This window comes from Amphiura filiformis, chromosome 12 (assembly GCF_039555335.1).
Source record: "Amphiura filiformis chromosome 12, Afil_fr2py, whole genome shotgun sequence".
Classification (NCBI taxonomy): Eukaryota; Metazoa; Echinodermata; class Ophiuroidea; order Amphilepidida; family Amphiuridae; genus Amphiura; species Amphiura filiformis.
The window spans coordinates 65,609,353-65,626,363 of record NC_092639.1 but is presented as its reverse complement, the minus strand read 5'-3'; the positions used below and the strand labels follow the sequence as shown (position 1 = coordinate 65,626,363).

Sequence of the window (17,011 nt, the reverse complement as noted above, 5' to 3'; positions counted from 1 at the left end):
TAAAGTGCTCCCCATAACATATGAATATTAAGCAATAACACAATGGCTAATTTAAATAAGAAAGCGTCACATGCAAATGAGGGATTGCCCTCTCCAGGAATTGCTTCATGGTCTGACTCTACCTGAGGACCTAGCCTGAGTCCCATGGGCTCCAAGAATGGCTCTCCATACACAAATGAACAAATACAATGAAGGGTCGCCATTGCTCTCCATACACAAATGAACAAATACAATGGAGAGTCCGACTGCCATGCAAATGAGCCAAGTGTCCTCTCAAGGTATGCTCTGTGGTCCTACCATGAAGGCTTCATGCTTGGACCAAGGGATTTGTCGTATTTGGCCAGCGATAGACATCTTTATGTGGTGACCTCAATCACATGGGCCGAGTAAGAGCTGATGTGAATTATTCATAACCGATCGATACCTTGCCTCACTTTTAAGAGCAAGCCAACAACATTCGTCATAGGTTTACGTTGCTAATATAAAAACCGTGAATTTCATTACATTTTTTGCCTCAACTATTGCAATATTAACATCGCATGTTATAGTCGTGCGATGCACTCTTTTCATGTGCATTCACCTGTATAGGAACGACCACCTTGTGCACAGAAAATAGGGAAAGGATTTAGCATAACAACGGAACAAGCTCCGAGATCCAGCGTGAAAGTCAGGAGCGTGAAATTGATTATTTACATAAGAAGGCCTAGCATTTTTTAGAGCCAACGCCCTTAAGGCTGCGATCACATAGAAGTATACTGTATACGGTATACGGTATTCGCTATACGATACGCTCATTCGATCAGGCTGAGTTCACATAGGAGTATACTATGTAAACTCAGCCTGATCGAATGAGCGTATTTTCGTATAGTTCCCTCTTATGTGACCCGGTACTATGAAATTACCTTGCTCGATTCAAGCTATACGCGTGCACCTGCAAAACGTGCACCGTATACCCGAATAGTATACTTCTATGTGATTTTGGGGAACAAAATCCATATCTTCCATACGAAAGGTCAAAATTTTCAATTGATCGTCGGCTTTTCATCCCACCTACATACACTTTAAGTATATATCATCAGATTTATAAAGTTTACTTCGAGTACTGTTAAATATCAAAAGTATCAATTTTAATTATTTGCCATAAAATGTGTATTACATTACGAATTTAAAAAAATCAAAATTATTTGATATCAGAAGGACATTCATCGTATTCAGAATGCAATTCGATATGTCTGAGATGTGCTCTAATGTCCCACAATAAAATACTGTCCAAACGTTCATACCCCACCCTTAATATCAGTTTAGTTGATCACAGGATTGTCATGAGTGTCACCCCCTGCAGAAGCCCAGATATGCATGAGGTATCATTGGTGTTGGAACAGATTATTATAGATAAGGTGACCTCTGACGTCAATGCCTGGCCTTTCATTTTATGCATAATTATAGTTTTGCCCTTCATGATATTTTCTTATGTTTTTGATTTGGTATGAGGAAAAAAATTAATATGATAATTATTTCGCTCATTCTACAAAATCCGGTGCCAATCCACTGTAAAAATTGAAAAAAATAAAGTTGTTCAAAAAGACCTGCTTTTTGTGTTTTTTTAGAGCAAATGTATCACTACTTTCAGATGTAAAAGATTGTCAACACCACTTGTATATTTTTCTTTCAGGACTTCATGATGTTTTTTAACACTAAAACTCAATGTAATGTGAGCTACGTTACCGGCTACAAAATGGACTGGTTTTACTTAATCCAAGGTCATAAAAAGCAAACGAAAGATCACTTGAGTGAAATGTAACACCGATTTCACCATTTCATAGAAGTTTTGAAGATGCATAAATGAGTGCGTAACGTAGCTCACAGTAACGTAGTTCACGGGTTTTAATGTTTTTGATGTGATTTGCGAACGTTAGAATGTTATGTCGGTTAATTCTAATATAAATGGGGTTCGATCACTGGTACCTATCACATATTATTAGGAAGTACTTGTTATACAAGTGCATACTATGGAATTCTGGTAACGTAGCTCACCAATCTTAACATGGTCGGTCGAAATTTCAATGTTTACAACATTTCTATGCCAAAAATGCTACAGCATCACGATTTTTACTGTTATTTTTAAAAACCTATGAGTGTTTCCTTTCAATAACCGTAAACTACGTTGATACCTCTGTTTTACGTCTTTCCAATAACGTGTGTTAAAAAGGGGTAACGTAGCTCACAGCGTTTTCGTGGAAAGTGCAATTTATTTTAGAATTACACAAAGACGTTTTAATCACTAAAAAATAATGTTGATATGCAATATGATGACACCTTATCTAATTAAAAAACAACAAATATGTAAAGATATCGCATTTATTCAAAGAAAATATTAAGGATCAGATTTGACACTTGAGTAGTGGAAACGCAATTTTAGCGATTTTCGAGCCTTTGCAAGGGTTAATCAGGCTGAAGAAAGCATTTAAAGTATGGACAACTATATATGTCCGTGTAGATCTCGTTTAGTTCTACCAGAAAAACAACATATTTGATGCCCTAAATGCTCGACAAAGTATTTGTGGACCAAAGAATGGAAAAAGGGCTATTGGCACCGGATTTTGTAGAATGAGCGATTTATAAAATTATAAATAAATCTTCTTCATTCAATCAACACATTTCAAAATCATATTATGAAGTTGGCCTACATATAATATTTTATCTTATTTATATGCCTATGACTATAGTATCAAAACAATATAATTTACATAAATGAAAAAATAAAAATAAGTAAGCGTCCAACAAAATGTCGGTGTGTAGGCCCTGTACGATAAACATGACTTTCTTCCTGAATTGGCCGAATTTGTTTCCGCGTAAATCGTATTATCGTGTTTAATGTTGCGTGTCTGTGGCCCTATACTACACGGACTCATTCGAAAGTGCGAAAATCTAGTGTATGTCATCGTTCTCTCAGGGCACTTGTCGGTTGTCTGTGTATTTGGTGCTGGACATATTTTGTTAGGAGCAATCTGATAAAGCGGAATGTCGTTTCTATCGTCGCTGGCGTTTTTGCTTATTCTAGGTAAGGTCAAGTTTATATATAAGGCTATCGTGTTTTCGGTAGATCAGCGATAAATGAGTGGCGATCATGTCGTAAGCGAATATCTGAAGAAAAAAAAAACCGTTTACAACGTAAATATTAGCAGCAAGTTTCACCGCGGAGGCACAAATCAAAAAGCCTCCACCTCGGCCAGACAGGGTCTAATTCTGCATAAAACCGGGCAAAGTTATTTCTATAGATCTGCTGCGCATTCAAATTGCATTGTATTGCATCGTAATTTCATTTGTGTCTATGCTAATTATGTTTACACAACATGAACTCACGTGTTTTCAAGCAAATTCGCCGATAATAGGTGATCAAAAGCGATCGGAATGTTACAAAAGTACAGATCGCATTCAGCTTACTTCATATGAGACGATCTTTGGAAAAATACGGCATAATTTGTCTTGGTGTTTGCGGAATGCCATGCAGTAAAATATTAATACGTTGCGGCAATTCATGATTGACAACTAACAATCGGCGTGTCCTTCGTATCCTCCACTGTCAATTTCTTATCCACTCACTAATCCTCACAAAAGCTTTGTGTTGATTACGTAATGTGTGGAGGCAAATTGCAATAAGTACAATGAAATAATGAGTAGGGCGGGCTCCGAGGCGGGTTTCTTCTTCATCTTACGTAACAGCAGAGAGTTGATATTCTTGAGAGGGCACTCTATTCACGTGGTTTCTTTTCCAACGCTAAAAGATCACGAATTTTGGTGGTTTGCAAATGAAAAGTGTCCGCACTATCGATTGATTACGTAACTGTTATGAATAATGTATTAGGTTTTCAATGCAATCGCCTCGACCCATCAATACATATTATCTGTATTTATCAAAGTACTTGGAATAGCAATCTGGTGAGTTCACTGAACTACGCCCTAATACTGATGGAGTTTTAATGGCGTTTAATGGCGCTAATCCTCTCCATACACAGATGAACAAATACAATAGGAGAAGGTCAACACATATGACCTCCTATATGACATGTTATATGAGATGTACAACAACCTGAATATCATATTAGATCAGTGTTCGTTTGTGCATATGAACTGCATATTTACAATACTAAATATTAGTCGTTATATATTATGCCAAATATTGGTATTATGACAACACGGTATATGCATTGTATATAAAACAACTATAGATCCTGCTATCATGGCGTCAGGTCATTGGTTCATCATATCCCGTATGTTTCTTAAAATTCATTCATATTTGAGACAAATTTCTGTGCCCATTTTATAGGCGTACAGGTGGATCCGGTTTTTTTGGTCATTTTCATTTCTTTTTGATGAAAGAATTAAGGTTTTCCACTGCACGGAGGCCACTATGTGATACTAATTTAATGCTATTTGTAAATGAATGCGGATTCCCGGTTGTTGTTTTTCCACAGTGTGACAACTGTCCACCCATCCAGACAACATCATAACATAATAAAACGTCTGTATTTGTACGATGAGTAAATATTAAACTGAACTTTGCCTTGGAACATTGTGTAAGACGGTGTAAGATTTTGTGGGCGCCCTCAACATTATTATCCTCTTTGTATCCGTAAATGACATGGCATAGACTGTGTGAATTCTATGAAGACTACTTATACATAGGGTCATATCCATGGACACAAGTAACGATAATTGACAACACGATACGCGACTGTATTTAGGGGCTAACCACTAATAATTAATAATGCCGGGTAGGGCCTACTCCTGGGCGACTCGTGTGGGCAAGGACGCTTAGGACGGTGACCAAATGAGTCCCAAATTTCACCGGGGGTGGGGGGGGGGGCACTCAAGTATGATAGTGTAGGCCTAAACGCATGACTTTTTAAACACCCCTAAAACGAGTTTTACCCTACCAGCAAATTTAGGATCAATAGGCCTAAGCTAACTTAATACACTAAAGGAAGTTTTGGATGAGAAAACGGACATTTTGATGAGAAACGGCCAAAATGGTGAGAATTTAAATTTTCTCATTCTTTTGGATGAGAAACTTCCTGGTGTGTGTGTCAATCATTATTGTCTTATTAAAACTGGTGAAAATTGGTAATCCCCGCTGAGCTCAAAATAAACATTATTATTTTGTCATCCAAAAGAAGAACGAGAAAATTAAATTCTCATTAGTGGCCGTTTCTCACCGATCGCATCATGTGTCCGCATGTGATCAGATCGATGTCATGTTGACGGCAAAATCCGGGACTTTGGTTGACCTGTGCTAGACTCCAGCACATGTTAATGACGCAAAGACAGTTGTGGTAACACCATGGTCGCAGACATGCAAAAAAGCTCAAAACAGATAGTAATGAAACCAGTTTTTATTTTCCTTGCTCTAGCGAATTCAAAGAGAAGGTGTTTCTAGTACAATACAGCGTCGGACTCTAGCTGAGAGCGTAGCCTAAGTCCAAACGGACTCCAAGAAGGGCTCTCCATACACAAATGAACAAACACAAAGGAAGGTAGTCTCCTCCGTGACCAGCTTGATTTCGATGGAGCGAAAACAAATTGGCTGCAGAGGAGACGGGTAATTTTGCCATGCAAATGAGGTGAGTGTCAGCCCCCTGGTAACAGTATTGTTCTCCAAAAAAACCCGGAAGCTTGTCGTTTGGAGCTCTAGCTGAAATACAGCAAGATAATGTAAGATAGTAAATGTAAACCTGTATTTTAGCTAGAGTATCTCGAGCTACCTCGGCTCGCTTTTTGAAACAAGGTCCCATTGTAAAAGGTAGCCTACTAATTTAAACTTGATCATATATCGCATAGTATGATAAACTTAAAACATTTCAAATCTTTCACGTGCATTTAAGTTGCGATATTTATTTGTATTTTAAAAGCTTTCTGGAACTTGCTCGAGAACTCTAGCTTCGAATTTGCACACGATAGAATGTGAAGCTATCGGTGAGCAAATTCTTGGCTAGAGTTCTCGAGCAATCTGGAACACCAGAAAGGTTATTATCTTATGTCAGAAATTAATATTTTGTTCTGGGACTGATTATTTTGACTAGGTTAGCATATATCTTGTGCTTTATTTTATAATATTAATTTCATTATTAAATAATTAAATAAAACAAATAATAAGTAGGCTAAATGGCAGTGATGCCATTGTTATAACCAAAGCATCGACCCCTTGTACTTCTATGTGGTCAGACTTGTAGTGATACGATACACTCTTTTCATGTTCATTCGCCTTGTGGATAAAGGATTTAGCATAACAAAGAAACAAGCTCCAAAGCTCTCCAAGATCCAGCATAAAAGTCACGGAGCGTAAAATTGTCTGATATACATAAATTCTTAGAGCCAACGCCCTTATATCAATTTTGTGTTTACTGTATCCATGCCAGAGCGAAACGTCCAATGACGTCACTCGCAGTGGCGTAGCTAGGGGTGGGCAGGGTGGGCGACTCGCCCACCCTGGAAAAAATCTGGGGGAAATTTTGGAGGGAGAAGGGAAGAAAGAGAAAGGAAAGGGGAAAGAAAGAAGGGAAAAGGGAAGTAAAGAAGGAAAAAGAAAGAAGGGAAAGGAAAGAAGAGAAAAGGCAGAGGGAATGGGGAAAGAAAGCAACAGAGAGGAAACGTGAATAAATATTAAAAGGAGGGAAATGAAGAAAACCAAAGGGAAACCTAAGAGGGACGGGGGAAGGAATAGGGAAAGGGGAACGAAAGAGGGAAAAGAGGTAAAGCAAACAACTTGCATATTGTGGGGAAGCAATTCATGCACAGGGGGAAGGACCGGGGGGAAGGAGTGTAAGAAAGGGGAAGAAATTGAAGAATATGATGAAGGACAGGAAATTTAAAAAAGGGAATTAAAACGGGAATTAGTGATTTGAGGGGAAGTGATTTAAGTGAGTGTAATGGAAGGGGGAAGGAATGAGAGAAAGGGGAAGAAATTGGAATATAATGAAGAAGAAAAGAGAAGGAAGGAAACCTAAGGAAGAGAAGGGGAAGTAATTTAGGGGGAAGTAATTTAAAGGAAGGGGAAGGAATGGGAGAAAGGGGAAGAAATTCTAGAATGTAAAGAAGAAGGAAAGAGAACGAAGGGGAGAAGGGGGAAATTATTTAAATAATGTTAAATCAACTCAAGAATATCAGTATTGTTTTTATTGTATTGTTCGTAAATTGTAAATGCATTATGTGTTTTAAATTCTTAAATCAAAACTTTGCATTTTTACATGGTAAAATGTTCACATAAAAACGTTACAAATGTATGCAAGGAGGCTTCTCCTCATGGAATAAAAATGCCCAAACCCCATTAGCTTCCAGGGGCGATAGGCGGGCCCCTGGACCCTACGCCAGTGGACACTCCGTTCGCTCCGCTCGCTTCGCTCTATTTAATTAATCAACTTGGGGGAAATTTTTTAAAGACTTGCCCACCCTGGCAGAGAGGGCTGGCTACGCCCCTGGTCACTCGACGATTCCACCACCATCTCGGAGAGGGTTTCCTGAAAAAAAACCAGCTTCATCACTCATCTTCTCTGATCACTGAGACTAATGTAGTAAACCTGTTGGTTTACTAGTCTCAGTTCATAATCAAGTCGCTAGCGATGACCACTTGCAATTTGACCAATAAATAATCGGTTTTCATTTCAGTTTATTGATAAAAACTACAATGGCTCATCGCTGGTAAATAAAACATAAACCCATCTAACTCAGAAAAGAGCAATGCAGTTTTGATGATAGGAAAGAGGCCACTCGTGAAAAAATTGTTTATAACGGGCGCATCACATCATATTTTTCCACTTGAAGAAATACGCAAATTCTTTTACAAGGACAAAAGTAGGCCTAGTTTAATTTTGCAACAGCAGACAGCACAATTATACTGGCTGCCCTAATCTCACATGATATTCATAAAAAAATTTAATTCTTCAGTATTGTTATCATTACCCATTTTACACATTAGATATTCAGCTGACAAGGTTGATAATGTTGAAATTATTGATACATTTTTTAATCATCTTAATAATTATACACGTTTATATCACATTTTCAGTGGTCATCCCCTCAGATATTGCTGAAAATAATTTCTAGCATACCTCTAATGGCATAATGAACATATGAAAAAAAAATGAATGTTCAACTCCAAGCAGTTTTGGAGATAATTATGGCTTGTCAAAAATGACCCCCACTTTCTGCTCTCTCGAGTCGCGACGTTGAATTAGTAACGTTTTGGGACACTCATGTTGACTTTGCAAAATAGATATTAAGCTGTAAAGTAGGTACTACAGAGGGTGACTTTCACCCAGGGAAGCAGAATATTGCCTCAGAAACATTGTATCTCATCGACTTAGGAAGTTAGGGTCTCTCGAAACCTTTTTTCGTTTCATTTTTGACGAAATGAAATTGTGACGAAAAGAAACTAGGTTTTGATAGACCCATAACTTCTTAAGTAAAAAAGATATGCTGGTTAGTTGTTGTTGGGTGTGTTTTTTTTGGGGGGTATGGGTCAAATTTTGACATGCTATATCTCCAAAAGCGCTTAGAGTTGAGCATTCATTTTTCCATGTGTTTATTTTGCCCATAGAGGTATGCTAGAAATGATTTGCAGCAAAATTTGAGGGGATGTCCACTGACCAACCAACCCATTTGTTGATATGGCATGGATTGGCTCACATACATGGAGTTCGAGTATGGAGTAGGCAAACCCAACTGATGTTTTTTGTTATCTCTCAAAAATGTTGTCCAAGGACATATTTTCAACAGACCTGAAGTTGATGGTGGGGCAAAATGTCTGACATTGATTTTCAGTGGGGGGTCAAAATATACAAAAATGTACAATTGGGGTTTTGCATGGGTAATATTTCAACTAAATGTATTCTAATAGGCTTAATATGGGATAAGAGTAATGTCCCACCAACTTTGACTGGCAAAGAGATGGACAAAAAGTTATGTTGCTTTTGAGTTCTGACCCCCCCAAGTTGGTCCGGGATGGACGGAGTTGCATTTTGAGGGCCCTATATCTTTTAAGTAAAGGAGTCTTCTGATGCCAGATTAGAATTCTACACAAAAAAGTACCCTAGGATACATACCTTTCCAAGTTGTAGGGGGTTCTCGATCTTTATGCATTTATGGACCTCCAAACATCGTATTTCGCGTTGCGACACATTTTTTACGCTGACCCCCCTAAATTTCAAATTGCTGCCACTGGGAAAACAAAATGGGAGTATGAAGCTCAAATTTTCATGATTTTACTTTATCATCAATATCTACCACCACACATAAAAAGAAAAAAAATGAAGAGGTGCTGCGGTGCACATCCCTGGAGTTGACATGGATTGGCTCTTATAACAATTAGAAATTTTTGCTTGACAAAACCAGTAAGTTTTTACTTACTCTAATAATTATTTCGTCCTACATCAGTGGCGTACCGTGGCCGCCCCAACCCCGGGGGGCTGAAGAAGAAACAATTTTGCCGCCCCTTCCTTAATAGCCCGAAAAGGTTAACCCAATTTTTTTTTCGGTCGTTTGAAAAGTGAAGAGCAAAAAAAAAAAATTGGTTGTGATTGGTCTTGTATCCAGTCTTTAAAAGTGGGTCATATACGTGACTTAGGAAAAAAGTGCCTTCCTCTCTATTCATGGTCTTTGTCCCCCTCTTTCTGATCTCCATCGCTTCTCGTACTTCTCTTCCGACGTGTAGGACGAAATATTAGAGTAAGTAAAAACTTACTGGTTTTGTCAAGCGAAAATTTCTAATTGATATGTCTTACAAACGTGATGAATCTATTCACTGGCTCTTATATATTTTATAGAAATGTTACAATAATTATATGGCTTTAGGTTTATTTAGAAATGTGTAAAGAAACGGCAAATCAAAAATGATCGCTGGCAGTCATTTTGGAATTCATGCAGAAGATTACACTTCAAAAACAGTGTTTAGAAATTAAATGCTTTCCTAAACACAATTTTGCACAATTTGTAAACACCTTTAGAAGCTAAGCATGTGTGTCAAATTTCTGATATTGGTCAGTGATGGTCTTCAATTTCTAAACATCTGACATCCTTATCCTTGACATAACGTTTATAAACACTTTCTTGCCTTCACTTTCTAAACACTGTTTTTGCTTTTGTTTAATATAATCAACTGGGGACATGATTGAGGGGTCATTTCCTACTGATTCTATGACTAGAATCCATTCCGAGCGTTACTTTTTCATTTTGAGGTCATGTTAAGCATCTATCCAAAATCATAAAATTTGAACCAAACAACTTTAGGGACCGTTCACAAACACTTGTTCGGGGTGGGGGGGGCTTTATTTTGACATTATCGGTCAACCCCATAGAAAAGCATATAAACTCAATTTTTCCAGGAAAATTTGCGGTCATTTTTTTCAGGAGGATCAAAACTTTTAAGCATCAGGCCCCCCTAACAAGTGTTTGTGGACGGTCCCTTAAAGCATAGAAACTTGGCTGACTTTTACTAATTACATGGAGAGGTATCCATTCAAGAGGTTATTTTCTAAAGCAGTCTTGTTTATGAGTTGTTTATTTTTAAAACAGCATGGCATATGTGACCAGCTCCAACAAAACCCGGAACAAGTCGCCAGGCATGTTTTTGAGTTAAATGCCTTTAAAGATGACATTCCTCCCACCAAAAATCAAATTTTGGAATTCTTAATTTCATGGTATTTGACCTTGGGACTGAGTGGACTTTCAATTCCTTGAAAGTGTTTATTAAAAAGAGGTTTATTTAATCAATAATTGACAGTTGAACTATGATAATCCCTATTCAATCCTGTATAAGCCTGGAAACTAATTAGCACATTACTCAGACTAGCAATATATCAAGGTATTATTTACAAAATATCAAGGTATCATTTACAAAATTATCCATATCTTGAAACGTATTGATGCTATGTAGGCCTATATATTGGTATCATTTTGAAGCTTATTGTCCCGTGCTTACATTTTTATTCAAATCATGAAATGTCAAAAATGCGACTTGTTCCTGGTTTTGTGGGAACGGGTCACATATATGTTTACATCAAAAGCAAAATTAACTCATTTTTGATCCCATTTCAGGATGTACCTGTGAAGCGAAGGGACCTTACGGTGGTCATCGGCCACTCACATTTGACCGCTTGATCCTTAATGATGGACCAGTAATCAATGGACCTTCTTACAGATTAGGTCGCATCTTGTATATCCAAGAAGGAGCCACAGTGGACATTCTCTGCAAACAGGACTCCGCTGTACTTACCAAGTGGGTTCCCAGATTCAAAATGGCCTGGGAAATGGAGACACCATGGGACCTGCGAGCCGACAAAACAAGACTCTATTTTTATAATATAGATCATAATAAATTCCCAAAAGAAGATAATTTTGAACAATATCAGTCAACATTCACTACTGACGGTTTCCCCTTAGACAACATGGTCAAGTTCTCATCAACGCTCCGGTACACGGCACGTATGGAGGACAACAGAAAAGGCATACAATGCATTGCAGACGATTTGGATGCAGATTCCAAAGCGGCAATCAACGGAAACGCCAAGTTATATTTGGTTGTTAGACGTAAGTTTTATAAAAAAAAATAATACGGGTTTATATAGCCATTCCCAGGGCCCAGAACAGCGGCACCATGCATGAGGGCGCAGGTTTGGCTTAGTGGCGGCCCCAATCGGGGCAAGGGGCATCTTAATTTATTTGTCTTCCCCGTCAGGTTTTATTGGCCATAAGGCAAGAAAAAAAAGATTGCTTGCTTGTCCTCCACCGACCGACCCTGCTCTGGAATTTTTGACATCCTGAAAAGTTTTTCTTACAGTGTCTACACAGTTCTAAACTGTTTTAAAAACATGAATGAAGTGCTATACAGTAGAAAAATATCCCAATTATCAACTAGTTGGGCAATTTATTTAAGCTAATTAAAGACATATAGTCATGTTTTGGCTATAACCATTATTTAAAAAAAATTAAATTTCGACCGATCAACCCAATTCTGAAAAAGTTGTAGAGGACAAGCAAACTATTTTTTTTTTGGCCAAATCGCCCAATTTTTAGAACATTTCTTGAATTTATCCCTCTACAATCATGACAATTTCACTTTGACTTATTTTGACTTACTTTAATTTATTGTAAAATACCTTTTGTCTTCAATACACGGCTTTCAGCTTAACCACTAGCATGCTATGTTATCACATCTATGACACTAACAAAAGTGACAAAATCTGAATCTTAATTATTTTTGCGACCCTCCTGATGAGCGAATCACTGAATAGGCCTTTAACGACAAGAGTGATTTTGCAAAAGAATCAATTTTCCCGGGGAGAGTATGGGAATAAATTGAGGTGTGACAGTGAAAACTAACATGTTGGGGAAAAGAAATACAAGGCTAATGATATGGAAATGTAACAATGGTTCTAAATTAAATGAGATGTAGAATGAGAGTATACAATTTTAGCCATATGCGGGGCCATATGGCCCTTCGATTAAAATGTGTTATTTCTACCCGGTATTTCTATCATTGCAGCCGGTCCTGCTCCGTTGGCGTACAGAAGCACTATAGTGCATAAGTGGCGAGGTGGATTCGTTGGACAGATCAATATACCAATAACGGAGTACTACACTTCATGGAAAATTATTATGAAGTTTAATAGAAATGTATTCAATCTTCATGTAAGTGTTATGAAATTATTAAATTTCAACTCTAAGGACATTCTAAGAGATGTAAAATTTATATGTAACGTTTCATGTCAAAAGGAGACCCTTTTGGGCAGGTTATCACTTTTGAGGTTTTTACATATCTTAAATAGGCCTATAGAGATATTTTGCTCCACAAGACCGTTTTCTCCAATGAAATCGAACATTCCTAAGCGAAGATATTGAGTTCGTAAGTTATAGTATTATAAAATTGGAAATTGAGATATCGGCCTTTAAAAATATTATTGACAATGTTGAGAGTAGGAATTACCTTGGAAAATGTCTAAAAAAATACAAGATGCCAGTTATATTCCAGTCTGAAACTATCAGACAACATTTTAAACATTTTAAACATCACAAATTTGCAACAAACCCAAATTGTGAAAAAATTACCCCGGGCAGATTTTTGGCTATTTCTCCATTTACGATCCTTTTGACATCACACGTCTCATATTTTGAGTGGTTACCATGGTTACTCAAATGATTATTATTATGTATTGTAATTAACCGGGAGCACTTGAAGTGTACTTAATGTTTTTGCGTACAGTGCAGGGCCGAGAGGGTTCATTTGATCATAATAAAAAAAAGTATTTGAAGAAATCAAAGACGTTTTGGAGTAATCGAATGACTGACGTAATTTTAAACAATGAAACAAAATTGTGATCCATCAAAAAACGAACCTGAATTTAAAATTTAGCCTAAGTAGGCCTACGTCAGAGGATGGTTTAAGGAAGCCCCATCATGCACTGTAAAAGTGTTATCACTAGAGTTTCAACTGCCACTTTACTTTTCAAATCCCATTGAACTCTGTGTAAAAGATGTTGTCTTAGAATTGCCCATGTGTCATTATTACTTGGTCGATTTCAGATCTAAAGTGATGTATGCATGAAGGATAATTCACACCTTCTGTAGATAACATAAAATGTGAAATCGACCAACTTTTTGAAGGTGTTTTTATTGTAAATATATCTGTCCAAATTCAAATTTAACCATGCACGTGTGTATGCAGTGGGCGGGCAGTGGTGTCGTGTTCACTCACACAGCTGTGCTAACCGCAAGACTTGCTGGGAAGTGCTTAAATCATCCTCTGGCCTACGTCAGATAGGTCAAAAGGTGTAAATTCCAAGTCCCGGGGGGGGCACTCAACACAAATGACCATACGGATATGCTCCCCCGGAAAGACCCACCTTTTTGGGTTTCGCAGCTCCTAAAGACCCACTATATTTGACCAAAATACAGCTCCGAAAGACCCTTGATTTTGATAATTTCAGCTCTAAAAGACCCAAAAATTGCTAATTCCTCATATTTCTTGTTTTTTCAGGCGATTTTCAACCAAAAATCCAAGAAAGACCCTTGATTTTGACTTTTCGTAGCTCCACAAGACCCCATTTTACTTGTTCACAGCCCGGTTCGCAGCTCCGAAAGACCCCTTTTACCTGTATGCCATCAGCTCCCAAAGACCCACCACCTCAAAATTCCGGGGGAGCATACCCACCAAAAAATTTTGATGTGCCCCCCCCCCCGGGTTCCAAGTTTGTCCATTTAAAATGCAAATGAGTATATGTGATGTTGATATGATTCAAAAGATGATGGAGGTCATTTCAAAGTCATCAGGGGTCAACCAAGGTCATTTTTATATTTGATAGATCCTTATTAAACTCAGTGGTGCCAACATAAAAAGGCAATTTTGTCCAAGGTAATTTCAAGGTCAGGCTGCACTTCGTGGTCTTACCAGACCGCAATACCCATACCAAATCAGATGACTCTATATGCACATAATGCTAGAGCCTTTTTGGCATTTTTCTTCGCCTCGAGTATTGTCCCCGGTATTGTCAGTTATTTAGTCTAGACTAACTTCTTTCAATATGTGATGTAATTTACTCTAGCTCCATCATTATTTGCCCGATAGGGTAAAACTTTTATCACTAAAATAAGAGCAAAGGATGGATCTACGATTAGCTTTGGTCGTTTAGGTGTAAACCCGTGCGTTCGGATAAAATATCTTAAGGGGAGGTGCAACCCCTCGGCTCCCTTCGTAGTTTTAATGAAAGCTGATATTGAGTGCTTATAAATTAAGAAGTCGGTAGATATGGTCGCTATAAAACCTCATTTTCACTGTGGACTACTTGGGAGCCAAATCACATATTTTGGTAGCAAGTGACATGTTGAATTTCAAAAAGTTGGCATATATAGGTGTTTTGAATAGGTCAGGGGCCATAACTTCTTGGTGGCCAACTAAATCAATCCTCTACAGGGGGTCCCAGCATGGGGTCAACGGTTATATAGGGTCAAATTTCAAAATTGCTCGAATATGGGCCAACCTCAATTTGGCTCCCTCGGTAATAATAGCGACAAACTGAACAAGGGAGAGGGGGGTGGGCAGAAAGATTATAAAGAGAAGAAACAGAAGGAGACAGGGGAGAGGGAAGAGGGAGGAATAAAGGAGGAGAGGGGAAGAAGAGAGTGATTTACCAGCGCATCCTCTTAATTAGGTAAATGACAAAGGCTACCCGGTTTTTTTTTAATTATCTATGCTGTCGGCGTATTGAAACAATTCTTTACAATGACACTTGAATGCAATTAATGTTCTTGTTTTATAATACAGGGTGGTCACTTTCAAGTAGCTAACGAGCCTTGTTTGCACGAGCGTGACTGCGGAGACGATCGCAAAAACACATGGGTCATCTACAATACGTTCGCCAACCGTGTCCTGAACCCAGGAGACCATCTCAAGCTCACCTTTGTCGCTCACGTTTGGAAGAAGATAGACCAGGGACTTATAGCTGATGTTGATTTCTATGGATACGATCAGGTGTTCCATACTGACGCCAATCGTGGTTACTTCTCATCTTCTTCTGATATTCACGTAAACTAATACCTCGGAAAGCCCAATCGGCATTGTAACTTCCGGTTTTGAGAGTAGTTTTTGGGACACTTTGACCTCTGACATATCGGTAAAATTGCTGTAATTATTATTGATTCATTTATTATTATCATAATGTTTTAATTAAAAATATTTAAATAATTAAATTATGAAATATTCATGTTTTTGGGGGGTTTGTTTTTATCCTTGTAAAACATTTTAGATTATATTTTGTATGCACAAAAACCGATATTTCTGAATTTTCCCAATAGGTCATAGGGCAAGGTGACTGCAATAACTGCCCCACAATGCATTGTAAACTTCCAATGCCGATTTGGCTTATTCCATTTGATATGGAAATATATTAGTTAGCTTGGTGCACGACACATTGGTGACGGAAAGCAGTTTAAATATTATATGGAGGGCGCCAGGCAAAGGTCAAAATCTAAAGCAAAGGTATATAATTTGTCTGGGGATTAAAATGAAACAACTAACCTTAAGTCAATATTTCAAGATTAAACAATACAATTTGAGCAACTAATAAACTGGTGGTTTTCTTATACTAGTACGTATTGATTTAGATTAGGTTAGATTTATTATCTTTTTACTCATTTATGATACCAAAAAAATAATAACGAATAACACAGTGCGAATCAAAAAGAAAGTAAACAGCTTGAAAAATCTATTATGAATTAGACAGTTTGGAAAATTTGTAAGGGCTAAAACTATGCGAAGAATAAACGTTTTAAGAGCGTTTTCGTGTTTGCTATGACACCACTGGATTTCTTATAGTGGGGCCATCTGAGAAGGTTTTCATAAGCCACCTGCAGATTATCAACTGTTAAGCATCTCTCGAGTCCATCAAGATCTGCAGGAGGTTTATGAAAACCTTCTCAGATGGCCCCACTATAAGAAATCCAGTGGTGTCATAGCAAACACAAAAACGCTCTTAAAACGTTTATTCGAAACGTTTTAATAACATAAATTTCGGGTTAAATAAAGATCAATAAATATCAAGAATACGTTTCAAAACGTTATTGTAAAATTGTGAAATTTGTTCGTTATGAACAATTCCAACCAAAAACGAAGAAACGAAGAAAAAAATGTTATTGTAAAATATTTTTCCAAACATTTTTGCAAAATATGTTGTCAATAAATTTTTGCATTTTTCTCAAAAAATAATAACACACTGGTTAACAAAAGTTATGTATATTAGAGGGGCAAGGAATCCAGTTACTACACTGGAATTTCAGTGACCCAAGAAAAGCGGTACGGTATTTATGATAAGAAAAGAGGTACCGCTAGAATGTACCTCATTTCTTAACATATATAATAAACCACTTGACTTGAATCACTGAAATTTCATTGAAGTAATTGGATTCCCTGCCCCTATAATATACATAAATTTTGTTACCAGTGTGTAGTTATTTTTTGAGAAAGATG

At 37.6% G+C, this 17,011-nt stretch overlaps 1 protein-coding gene across 1 annotated transcript; it reads left to right on the top strand.

Moving 5' to 3' along the window:
- Positions 1 to 2,877: 2,877 nt before the first annotated feature.
- On the top strand, positions 2,878 to 16,524 carry LOC140166583 (uncharacterized). Its single transcript, XM_072190080.1, has 4 exons — positions 2,878 to 3,061; positions 11,089 to 11,580; positions 12,536 to 12,681; positions 15,311 to 16,524. The coding sequence occupies exons 1-4, from the start codon at positions 3,022 to 3,024 to the stop codon at positions 15,578 to 15,580; spliced, it is 948 nt and encodes a 315-aa protein (XP_072046181.1). The 5' UTR covers positions 2,878 to 3,021; the 3' UTR covers positions 15,581 to 16,524.
- Positions 16,525 to 17,011: the final 487 nt, after the last annotated feature.